Source organism: Oncorhynchus clarkii, chromosome 3, assembly GCF_045791955.1.
Source record: "Oncorhynchus clarkii lewisi isolate Uvic-CL-2024 chromosome 3, UVic_Ocla_1.0, whole genome shotgun sequence".
In the NCBI taxonomy this organism is placed as follows: Eukaryota; Metazoa; Chordata; class Actinopteri; order Salmoniformes; family Salmonidae; genus Oncorhynchus; species Oncorhynchus clarkii.
This window is the reverse complement of record NC_092149.1, coordinates 4,241,940-4,254,805: the sequence shown is the minus strand read 5'-3', so window position 1 is coordinate 4,254,805 and position 12,866 is coordinate 4,241,940. Positions and strand designations below refer to the sequence as shown.

At 42.7% G+C, this 12,866-nt stretch overlaps 2 protein-coding genes across 2 annotated transcripts in view; both read right to left on the bottom strand.

Annotated features, from left to right (window-relative positions):
• Positions 1-4,997: 4,997 nt before the first annotated feature.
• Positions 4,998-9,109, bottom strand: LOC139405642 (thyroglobulin-like). Its single transcript, XM_071148058.1, has 4 exons — positions 9,005-9,109; positions 7,384-7,524; positions 6,924-7,120; positions 4,998-5,260 (listed from the first exon to the last, which is right to left on the bottom strand). Exons 1-4 carry the CDS (start codon positions 9,079-9,081, stop codon positions 5,118-5,120), a joined length of 558 nt encoding a protein of 185 aa, XP_071004159.1. The 5' UTR covers positions 9,082-9,109; the 3' UTR covers positions 4,998-5,117.
• A 3,693-nt stretch (positions 9,110-12,802) lies between these two features.
• The window catches only part of LOC139405580 (thyroglobulin-like), a 7,295-nt gene continuing 7,231 nt past the window's right edge, over positions 12,803-12,866 (bottom strand). Inside the window, exon 11 of the mRNA XM_071147991.1 lies at positions 12,803-12,823. Coding sequence (XP_071004092.1) covers positions 12,803-12,823 — 21 coding nt within the window. The remainder of the gene's footprint in view (positions 12,824-12,866) is intronic.

The following is a 12,866-nucleotide window of genomic DNA, read 5'->3' as shown; positions in this document are numbered from 1 at the left end:
AATGTTATAGAGGAATACTGTATTAATCCTAAAATGTTAGAGGAATACTGTATTAATCCTAAAATGTTAGAGGAATACTGTATTAATCCTAAAATGTTATAGAGGAATACTGTATTAATCCTAAAATGTTATAGAGGAATACTGTATTAATCCTAAAATGTTATAGAGGAATACTGTATTAATCCTAAAATGTTATATAGGAATACTGTATTAATCCTAAAATGTTATAGAGGAATACTGTATTAATCCTAAAAGGTACAAGAGGAATACTGTATTAATCCTAAAATGTTATAGAGGAGTACTGTATTAATCCTAAAAGCGGAGGATGTATCCTCAGTCAGAGGATGATATCCTATGATAATCAGACTGGCCAAACCTCAGTAGGGTATTGGGCATCCATCAGGATATCTCTAGCAGAGCTCTGTATCCAACAGAGTAGATTCACTGATCTAGAGAATTACTTTAACCTTGTGGTGTGTCTAATAAATTAAAACACACAACTAAAATCCACACTTTGTCCTTAAAGCAGTTCTAGGAAATTACCAGGTGGGTTTTAGTATCCTAACTCATTGCTTTATCCTTGGATGTAGGCTGTTGCTAATTGATGCTGAATGGGTCGCTGCTTTTTGGAGAATAAAGGTGTAGAGAGTGGCTGGTATCCTGGCAGGTTTAGAAGATCCTGTGTCCAAAATGGTACTCTATTCCCTATCACTTTTGACCTGCATGTAGGGAATAGGTTGCCATTTGGGGACGTAGACAGAGAGGATGGGAAATCCCCCATTTAACTGTAGCTAACCTGTTGACCTCTGATGAGGACCGTGAACCCTCGGAACACTGACCTGTTGACCTCTCTGATGAGGACCGTGAACCCTCGGAACACTGACCTGTTGACCTCTCTGATGAGGACCGTGAACCCTCGGAACACTGACCTGTTGACCTCTCTGATGAGGACCGTGAACCCTCGAAACACTGACCTGTTGACCTCTCTGATGAGGACCGTGAACCCTCGGAACACTGACCTGTTGACCTCTCTGATGAGGACCGTGAACCCTCGGAACACTGACCTGGTGACCTCTCTGATGAGGACCGTGAACCCTCGGAACACTGACCTGTTGTCTCTCTGATGAGGACCGTGAACCCTCGGAACACTGACCTGTTGACCTCTCTGATGAGGACCGTGAACCCTCGGAACACTGACCTGTTGACCTCTCTGATGAGGACCGTGAACCCTCGGAACACTGACCTGTTGACCTCTCTGATGAGGACCGTGAACCCTCGGAACACTGACCTGTTAACCTCTCTGATGAGGACCGTGAACCCTCGGAACACTGACCTGGTGACCTCTCTGATGAGGACCGTGAACCCTCGGAACACTGACCTGTTGTCTCTCTGATGAGGACCGTGAACCCTCGGAACACTGACCTGTTGACCTCTCTGATGAGGACTGTGAACCCTCGGAACACTGACCTGTTGACCTCTCTGATGAGGACCGTGAACCCTCGGAACACTGACCTGTTGATCTCTCTGATGAGGACCGTGAACCCTCGGAACACTGACCTGTTGACCTCTCTGATGAGGACCGTGAACCCTCGGAACACTGACCTGTTGACCTCTCTGATGAGGACTGTGAACCCTGGGAACACTGACCTGTTGACCTCTCTGATGAGGACCGTGAACCCTGGGAACACTGACCTGTTGACCTCTCTGATGAGGACCGTGAACCCTCGGAACACTGACCTGTTGACCTCTCTGATGAGGACCGTGAACCCTCGGAACACTGACCTGTTGACCTCTCTGATGAGGACCGTGAACCCTCGGAACACTGACCTGTTGACCTCTCTGATGAGGACCGTGAACCCTGGGAACACTGACCTGTTGACCTCTCTGATGAGGACCGTGAACCCTCGGAACAAAGAAGTGTGGTGTGGTAGGCCTAGTATTAATCTGTCCAGATGGCAAGGAGAGGTGTGGTGTGGTAGGACTAGCATTAATCTGTCTAGAGAACCAGGAGAGGTGTGGTGTGGTAGGACTAGCATTAATCTGTCTAGAGAACCAGGAGAGGTGTGGTAGGACTAGCATTAATCTGTCTGGAGGACATGGAGAGGTGTGGTAGGACTAGCATTAATCTGTCTAGAGAACCAGGAGAGGTGTGATGTGGTAGGACTAGCATTAATCTGTCAAAATGACATGGACAGGTGTGGTGTGGTAGGACTAGCATTAATCTGTCCAGATGACATGGACACGTGTGGTGTGGTAGGACTAGCATTAATCTGTCTAGAGGACATGGAGAGGTGTGGTAGGACTAGCATTAATCTGTCTAGATTACATGGAGAGGTGTGGTGTGGTAGAACTAGCATTAATCTGTCCAGATTACATGGAGAGGTGTGGTGTGGTAGGACTAGCATTAATCTGTCTAGAGGACATGGAGAGGTGTGGTAGGACTAGCATTAATCTGTCCAGATTACATGGAGAGGTGTGGTGTGGTAGGAATAGCATTAATCTGTCTAGATTACATGGAGAGGTGTGGTGTGGTAGAACTAGCATTAATCTGTCCATACCACATAACTCATTTCTATTTCTCTGTTCATCTATTTGGCATCCATGAGGTGGAATGTGTACAACGTACACAGAACAGTGTAGTGTGTGTGAGCGCCAGGAACAAAGCTTAGCTACGGTCATGTAAGGTTAGAGCCAGCTCAGTCAGTCTCTACAAAACAGTAATAAACCCTGTAAGGTTAGAGCCAGCTCAGTCAGTCTCTACAGAACAGTAATAAACCCTGTAAGGTTAGAGCCAGCTCAGTCAGTCTCTACAGAACAGTAATAAACCCTGTAAGGTTAGGGCCAGCTCAGTCAGTCTCTACAGTAATAAACCCTATAAGGTTAGAGCCAGCTCAGTCAGTCTCTACAGAACAGTAATAAACCCTGTAAGGTTAGAGCCAGCTCAGTCAGTCTCTACAGAACAGTAATAAACCCTGTAAGGTTAGAGCCAGCTCAGTCAGTCTCTACAGTAATAAACCCTATAAGGTTAGGGCCAGCTCAGTCAGTCTCTACAGAACAGTAATAAACCCTGTAAGGTTAGAGCCAGCTCAGTCAGTCTCTACAGTAGTAAACCCTATAAGGTTAGGGCCAGCTCAGTCAGTCTCTACAGAACAGTAATAAACCCTGTAAGGTTAGGGCCAGCTCAGTCAGTCTCTACAGAACAGTAATAAACCCTGTAAGGTTAGAGCCAGCTCAGTCAGTCTCTACAGTAATAAACCCTATAAGGTTAGAGCCAGCCCAGTCAGTCTCTACAGAACAGTAATAAACCCTGTAAGGTTAGGGCCAGCTCAGTCAGTCTCTACAGAACAGTAATAAACCCTGTAAGGTTAGAGCCAGCTCAGTCAGTCTCTACAGTAGTAAACCCTATAAGGTTAGAGCCAGCTCAGTCAGTCTCTACAGTAGTAAACCCTGTAAGGTTAGGGCCAGCTCAGCCAGTCTCTACAGTAGTAAACCCTGGGGCCACTAGGACTAGAAGGACCTCATGGGCACCCTTATCTTTTAGATTGTATCTCTTGTGGTCTCCTTTCGAGCAACTGGCCAAAGTGGTGAATTATCCTGTGGGTGAACACATTCAAGAATGTGACATACAGTGGGGAGAACAAGTATTTGAAACACTGCCCTCACCTTCCTCATGATCATTGATGCCCCACGAGGTGAGATCTTGCATGGAGCCCCAGACCGAGGGTGATTATCCGTCATCTTGAACTTCTTACATTTTGTAATAATTGCGCCAACAGTTGTTGCCTTCTCACCAAGCTGCTTGCCTATTGTCCTGTAGTCCATCCCAGCCTTGTGCAGGTCTACAATTTTATCCCTGATGTCCTTACACAGCTCTCTGGTCTTGGCCATTGTGGAGAGGTTGGAGTCTGTTTGATTGAGTGTGTGGACAGGTGTATTTTATACATATAACGAGTTCAAACAGGTGCAGTTAATACAGGTAATGAGTGGAGAACAGGAGGGCTTCTTAAAGAAAAACTAACAGGTCTGTGACAGCTGGAATTCTTACTGGTTGGTAGGTGATCAAATACTTATGTCATGCAATAAAATGCAAATTAATTATTTAAAAATCATACAATGTGATTTTCTGGATTTTTGTTTTAGATTCCGTCTCTCACAGTTGAAGTGTACCTATGATTAAAAAAATTACAGACCTCTACATGCTTTGTAAGTAGGAAAACCTGCAAAATCGGCAGTGTATCAAATATTTGTTCTCCCCACTGTATATGACTGAAAGAGGAAGTTATGACAAACAATATTGAAGTGCTGGTTTATGTGTTAATATGTAATAGTATAAATATATTTTGGAACATTCCTAGAGGAGGGGCATCCTGGAAAAAGTACTTAGTTGCTCTTGGCCTTTGTTTGGTTTGAATAGTCATTGGTATGAAAAGAAAGGCAAGCATTCTGTTAGATTAGTGAGATAATTCGTTGTTATTACTACTCCCCCCCCCTGGGGGCTATGAACACCTGGAATTGTCCAACAATCCACTTTCTTAAAACGCACAAAGGCAGCATCTCAAATGGCACCCTAAATAGTGCACTACTTTGGACCAGGGCTCATATGACTCTGGTTAGAAGTAGTGCACTAAAATAGTAGGGTACACTATTGGGACGGAGCCAGGTGAAACAAGACTTCACACGGATGGAAGTTTCTGGAAACTTTCACCAAACGTACACTTCAATAAGACAGCTGTTTTACACCTCTATTATCAGTCTAGTAACTGACTCTGGAGATTCTCCAATTTGACTCAATTAAAGTAATGTCTCCTTGGTTACCAATCCCAGCACACAGACCCAAATGAGCTAGTTGACTTTAATGTTCAAGCCATCACGAGAGATGACCTGATTACTACTCTAGACGTGAAGAACGTATAAACAACACCACAGACTTCAGGAGTATTATGTAATGCAATTGTTTTATTGTTTTATTTCATTTGTATGGAAACTAAACAGGCAGTTAAATGACACGACTTAATTTACCGACTACTTTGGCAGTTGAAACAACATGTCATTTCTCACTATGTGTGAGTGATAAACCCTAAATGCAGATTAGACGATACGTAGTGTGGATGTTCTTTCTAATTATAAGCATCCTTCTCTGACTTGGGTTTGCTCTGGGTGACAGTTGTCAAGAAATCAACAAATAACTTGGTTTCTGGTGTTGGAGTTCCAGCCCCCAAACCAGCAGATTCCCCTTCCGACACAGCAGATGAAAGTTTGCCTGAAAAACAGAGAGACATCTTTCTTGTGACACCAAGTCATCCCGTGAAGTAAGAGTAGCTTCTCTAAAGTGGTGATATATGGATGTTTTTCCTAAAGATGAAAGGCTCTGCAGATGGAAACTGGACGTTTGGCACCATCTAAGTACATACAGTAGCAAACCTCTCATTACTGGCTACATACAGTAGCAAACCTCTAATTACTGGCTACATACAGTGCAAAGTATTCAGACCCCTTGACTTGTTCCACATTTTGTTACGTTACAGCCTTATTCTAAAATGGATCACATTGTTTTTTTTCTCATCAATCTACACACAATAACCCATAAAGACAAAGCAAAAACAGGTTTTTATAAATATTACATTAGTACTCAGTACTTTGTTGAAGCACCTTTGGCAGCGATTAACAACCTCGAGTCTTATTGGGTATGACGCTACAAGCTTGGCACACCTGTATTTGGGGATTTCTCCCATTCTTTTCTGCAGATCCTCTCAAGCTCTGTCAGGTTGGATGGGGAGCGTCGCTGCACAGCTATTTCCAGGTCTCTCCAGAGATGTTCGATCGGGTTCAAGTCCGGGCTCAGCATTATGGTGCCAGCACCATGCTTCACTATAGGGATGGTGCCAGGTTTCCTCCAGACGTGACGCTTGGCATTCAGGCCAAAGAGTTCAATCTTGGTTTCATCATGCCAGAGAATCTTGTTTCTCATGGTCTGAGTGTCCTTTAGGTGCCTTTAGGCAAACTCCAAGCGGCTGTCATGTGCCTTTTACTGAGGAGTGGCTTCCGTCTGGCCACTCTACCATAAAGGCCTGATTGATGGATTGCTACAGAGATAGTTGTCTTTCTGGTTCTCCCATCTCCACAGAGGAACTCTGGAACTCTGTCAGAGTGACCATCAGGTTCTTGGTCACTTCCCTGACCAAGGCCCTTCTGCCCCGATTGGTAAGTTTGGCCGGGTGGCCAGCTCTGGAAGAGTCTTGGTGGTTCCAAACTTCTTCCATTTAAGAATGTTGGAGTCCACTGAGTTCTTGGGGACATTCAATGCTGCAAAAATGTTTTGGTACCCTTCTGCAGATCTGTGCCTCGACACAATCCTGTCTCGGAGCTCTACGGACAATTCCTTCGACCTCATGGCTTGGTTTTTGCTCTGTTCGACCTAACATAGACAGGTGTGTGCCTTTCCAAATCATGTCCAATCAATTGAATTTACCACAGGTGGACTCCAATCTAGTTGTAGAAACATCTCAAGGATGATCAATGGAAACAGGATGCACCTGAGTTCAATTGTGAGTCTCATAGCAAAGGGTCTGAATACTTTGGTAAATACGTTTTTTAATTTTATTCATTTGCAAAACTTTTTACTGTTTCTCTTTGTCATTATTGGGTATTGTGTATAGATTTATGAGGGGGGGAATTATTTAATACATTTTAGAATAAGGCTGTAAAGTAACCAAACAAAGAAAAAGGAAGGTGTCTGAATACTGTACGTTTCTATGTATGTCCTTCTGACACTGAAAGAACAGGAAGTGAATCATTAACACTTGTTTTCTGTGTTTTTTATTTAGCCTTTGTGTTACTCTGTTTTTTTTGGCAAAGATGTCTGTGGTTTGTCAGGCAAACTGATGATTTACATCATCTTATTTTGAGTTTGGACTTGTACCCACCAGTGGAGGCGGTCAGAGAGGGGACGTAGTCGGCCCAGAAGGAGCACTGGGCCCTGCGGAGGCCCCTGTGGTTGCTGAGGCCTGGCTCCACCTCCATATAGCTGTCCCCCTCAGGGTGAGACTGGAAGGCATGCCAGGGGGGAAGCGCCGCCTCGCTGAAGGCCACGCGGGACACACTGTGAGCCTGGTTGGGATTTCTGTTCACAAGGAGAAAACGTACAGTAAGAGACGTGATGTTCGCACGACTGTAAGTCACTTTGGAAGAAAGTGTCTGCTAAATGACAGATATGGTATATTCTGACGCCACATGCATAAGGCACTATTCTCCAGTCATGCAGATTGGTTTAGATGTACCAAACAATACAAAATAAACCAATTGATTTAGATTGAAAAGGAAATACTATAAAGTATGGTTGGCGTTTATTTAAAGTAATTTCTATTTAAAAAAATAATAATTTACCCGGACTTGATGAAGTTGGCCATGTAGGTCATCATCTGTAGGGAGAGGCGTCTCTCTGTGTTGGTGAACAGGTCATAGGTCAGGGGGCTGTGGGGGAGGCCAAAGGCATAGTGGACATCCAGGGGTACTGACAGGTCAGCACTGAAATGAAAACAAATCACACACAAATAAACACTACATCATCATGCCACTTCCCTAGCAACACAGCAAAACAAAATAAATAATACATCATAATGCCACTTCCCTAGCAACACAGCAAAACAAATAAATAATACATCATCATGCCACTTCCCTAGCAACACAGCAAAACAAAATAAATAATACATCATCATGCCACTTCCCTAGCAACACAGCAAAACAAAATAAATAATACATCATCATGCCACTTCCCTAGCAACACAGCAAAACAAATAAATAATACATCATCATGCCACTTCCCTAGCAACACAGCAAAAACAAATAAATAATACATCATCATGCCACTTCCCTAGCAACACAGCAAAACAAATAAATAATACATCATCATGCCACTTCCCTAGCAACACAGCAAAACAAAATAAATAATACATCATCATGCCACTTCCCTAGCAACACAGCAAAACAAATAAATAATACATCATCATGCCACTTCCCTAGCAACACAGCAAAACAAATAAATAATACATCATCATGCCACTTCCCTAGCAACACAGCAAAACAAATAAATAATACATCATCATGCCACTTCCCTAGCAACACAGCAAAACAAAATAAATAATACATCATCATGCCACTTCCCTAGCAACACAGCAAAACAAATAATACATTATCATGCCACTTCCCTAGCAACACAGCAAAATAAATAATACATCATCATGCCACTTCCCTAGCAACACAGCAAAACAAATAAATAATACATCATCATGCCACTTCCCTAGCAACACAGCAAAACAAATAAATAATACATCATCATGCCACTTCCCTAGCAACACAGCAAAACAAATAAATAATACATTGTCATGCCACTTCCCTAGCAACACAGCAAAACAAATAATACATTATCATGCCACTTCCCTAGCAACACAGCAAAACAAATAATACATCATCATGCCACTTCCCTAGCAACACAGCAAAACAAAATAAATAATACATCATCATGCCACTTCCCTAGCAACACAGCAAAACAAATAAATAATACATCATCATGCCACTTCCCTAGCAACACAGCAAAACAAATAAATAATACATCATCATGCCACTTCCCTAGCAACACAGCAAAACAAATAAATAATACATTGTCATGCCACTTCCCTAGCAACACAGCAAAACAAAATAAATAATACATCATCATGCCACTTCCCTAGCAACACAGCAAAACAAATAAATAATACATCATCATGCCACTTCCCTAGCAACACAGCAAAATAAATAATACATTATCATGCCACTTCCCTAGCAACACAGCAAAACAAAACAAATAAATAATAGATTATCATGCCGCTTCCATAGCAACACAGCAAAACACATGTAATAGTATTTCTGGACACAACGAGGTAGTCTGAGTTAACGCAAGTACTACTTGACTAGTAGTCAATGGTCTGGAGGCCTGACCTGACCTGGCTGCCTCACACCCAGTGATTACCTGGTCTGGGCGGTGTCCTCAGGCAGGTAGTACATGAACACATTGGATCTGGTGTTAGCTGCCCAGAAGTTGGCCATCTTTATGGTGGGACACACAATGAAGAGATCTCTGCACAGAGACACAGAGAGACAGATACAGAGAGACATTGTTGAGAAATTTAACACACTTCACATCATCGTTTCCCTTTTCTTTGTGGACAAAGACTGAGAGAAAGGATAAAGCAAGGTGTACCTATTCTGTACATGACAGGACAGCAGTTCACTGACAATCACTCACACAGTGTTGTCTAACAAACCAAACATTTACATGTGTGACTGAGGGCCGTGAGTGTGTATGTTTGTGTCTTGAGAAGAGGTGGTCTCTGTCTGGCTGCCACAGTGCCAGGCTAGTTAACTAAGACTAGGTTCCAAATGGCACCCTATTCCCTATATAGTGCACTACTTTTGACCAGTGCCTATAGGGGTAAGTGAACTATGCAGGGAATAGGGTGCAATTTGGGACACACCCAGTGTGTTACAACAGGGCAGGTATTTACTGAGTGAGGACCACTCCTGCTGCAGCCAAAATACACTGATGGATCTGGAAAAACAAGCAGTGGACCTATCTGCCTTTAAATTACAGGCGTTTTAAACTCTGGAGAATGTCTAGTATAACTCCTAGCATAGTGATCGTTTCAGGTCAGGACTCTTTTACTGAAATACACGTTGACATGGTCTTATTGTGAATGTGAGCTATGCTGTTGTTTGTCTTCAAGGCATCGGTCGGTTGCTATCCTCAGCTAACCTCAGGTCCATGGGTGTGTTGTGTGGGTCAGCTTCAGCCCTGTTCCCTGCTATATTTGACACTAGTTATTATGTGGGCGAAGTCCAGTAGACGCTGAAGAGCAGAGGCAGCAGCCACCGTACATATCACTAGCGAAGCCTGGATCAAGGGCATTAGAAGAACATCTCTGTCAATACTGGAGAAATATGCAGAACGTCTCTGTCAATACTGGAGAAATATGCAGAACATCTCTGTCAATACTGGAGAAATATGCAGAACATCTCTGTCAATACTGCAGATATACAGTATACAGAACATGTCTGTCAATACCGCAGATATACAGTATACAGAACATGTCTGTCAATACTGCAGATATACAGTATACAGAACATGTCTGTCAATACCGCAGATATACAGTATAGAGAACATGTCTGTCAATATTGCAGATATACAGTATAGAGAACATGTCTGTCAATACTGCAGCGCCAGCTGTGCCATCAGAGTCCCTGGGTACATCTCTGTCTATACTGCAGAAATACAGAGACATGCAGTATGTACAGAACCCATTGCATATAAGATGACAGAAATAATGATTGATCTTTAAAAATATATATATAATTTACCCCCCTTTTTCTCCCCAATTTCATGGTATCCAATTGTTGTAGTATTATCCAAACGCACAAAAAGCTTATTTCTCTCAAATTTTGCGCACAAATTGCTTACATCCCTGTTAGTGAGCATTTCTCCATTGTCAAGATAATCCATCCACTTGACATGTGTGGCATATCAAGAAGCTGATTAAACAGTATGATCATTACACAGGTGCACCTTGTGCCATGGACATTTCACTACCATAAGCCGCCTCCAACGTAGTTTAAGAATTTATTTCAATTGACTGATTTCCTTATATGAACTGTAATTCAAGTAAAATCTTTAAAATTGTTGCATGTTGCACATATATTTTTGTTCAGTATAGAATCAGATTCCATCTATCCATTCATTTTATAACCCAAAAGGCAAAACTGGTCCTAGAACAGGATTCCTTCTCTAAGGCGCTTTATGAATATGGGCCCTGAAATCTACTGTTTTCTTATGGCATATTTCTGGTGAAAAGCTCGGTCTGCGCCACATGTCAGGGCCACGTTAAATGGCCGAACCACGGCACCTAGTAGTTCTATTTCTGAATTGTTACATTATTTTCTTTTCTAAACACGCTGCTTCTAACACCCTCAGTAAAACAGTTCACACAGTCCTTCTAAATCCTCAGGTTATTTCAGTCTTCAGTCGGCTGGCTGTTTCCTTCCTCAAGACCACAAGTGAAACGCACTCTGTTCCAGCTCTTCATAGTTGTGTCCCAAATGGCACCCTATTCCCTTTATAGTGCACTACTTTTGAACAGGAGTCACAGCGCTCCCACAGGGCTCTGGCCTAAATGAGTCCACTATATGAGGGAATAGGGTGTCATTTGGAATGTACGCTCTGTTCCAGTCTGTCAATCACATTAAAGCAACATATAACAGTGTAAAGAGATCAATAGTCTAGCTATGGGTTTCCACTCACGCTGCACTGCATAGAACTCACTGCGTTGAATTCACTGCGTTGAATTCACTGCGTAGAACTCACTGCGTAGAACTCACTGCTGACCTTCAGAAAGTATTCACTGCTTAGAACTCACTGTATAGAACTCACGGCATAGAACTCACGGCATAGAACTCACGGCATAGAACTCACGGCATAGAACTCACGGCATAGAACTCAATGTATGGCCTTCAGAAAGTATTCATACCCCTTGACGTATTCCACATGTTGTTGTGTTAGAGCCTGAATTAAAAATGGATTAAATAAAACATGCTCTCACCCATCTGCACACAATATCCCATAATGACAAAGTGAAAACATGTTTTTAGAATTTGTTACTAAAATATATATCTCATTTACATATGTATTCATACCCCTTTCCTATGACATTCCAAATTGAGCTCAAGGTGCATCCAATATCCTTTGATCATCTTTGAGATGTCACTACAACTTGATTGGAGTCCACCTGGGGCCAATTCAATTGTTTGGACATGATTTAGAAAGAAACACACCTGTGTTGACAGTGGATGTCAGAGCAAAAACTATACCATGAAGTCCAAGGAACTGTCCGTAGATCTCAGAGATATAATTGTGATAAAGCATATCTGGGGAAGGGTATAAAACACTTTCAAGAGTGTTGAAAGTTTCCAAGAGCATCGGGTCTTCATCATCGGGAAGTTGAAAAATATGGAACAAGCCAGACTCTGTCTGAAAGTGCCAGTCCGACCTAACTGAGCAACCAGGCAAGAAGGACCTTGGTCAGGGAGGAGACCAAGAACCCAATAACCACTCTGACAAAACTGCAGTTCCTTGGCTGAGATGGGAGAACCTACCAGAAGGACAACAGTCTCCACAGCACTTCACCAATTTGGGATTTATGGAAGAGTGGTCAGACGGAAGCCACTCCTGAGAAAATGACACCACAGCACGCCTGGAGTTTGCAAAAAAGCCACATGAAAGACTGAGCATAAGGCAAAAGATTCTGTGGTCTGATGAGACAAAAACAAAACTCTTTGGCCTGAATGCAAAGCAATATGTTTGGAGAAAACCAGGCACAGCTCATCACCCGTCTAACACCATCCTGACTGTGAAGCATGGTGGTGGCAGCATCATGCTATGGGGATGCTTTTCAAAGGCAGTGACTGGGAGACTGGTAAGTATACAGGAAAATATAGGAAAAAAATACAGGAAGAGAACCTGTTTCAGAGTGCAAACGACCTTAGACTGGGGGTGAAGATTTTACATTCCAATAGGACAATGACTGCAAGCATAGAGCCAAAGCAATGCTGGAATGGCTTCAGAACAAGAATGTGAAAGTATTTGAGTGGCCCAGCCAAAGCCCAAACTTGAATCCCATTGAAAATCTGTGGAAAGACTTGAAGATTGCTGTTCACCGCCGATCAACCATCTGATTTAACAGATTTTGAGAAAATCAGCAAGGAAGAATGAGAGAAAATCTCAAAATCCAGACGTGCAAAGCTGATACAGACATACACAAGACGACTCAAAGCTTTAATCTCCG

What these genes read in the sequence shown, in the direction of transcription:
- LOC139405642 (XM_071148058.1), bottom strand. Translation starts at nt 9,081, where the DNA reads ATGGCCAACTTCTGGGCAGCTAACACCAGATCCAATGTGTTCATGTAC. An exon ending in GAGGACACCGCCCAGACCAG is followed by an intron (nt 7,525 to 9,004) that starts GTAATCACTGGG and finishes TTTTCATTTCAG; the next exon opens with TGCTGACCTGTCAGTACCCC. An exon ending in GCCAACTTCATCAAGTCCGG is followed by an intron (nt 7,121 to 7,383) that starts GTAAATTATTAT and finishes CCTTGTGAACAG; the next exon opens with AAATCCCAACCAGGCTCACA.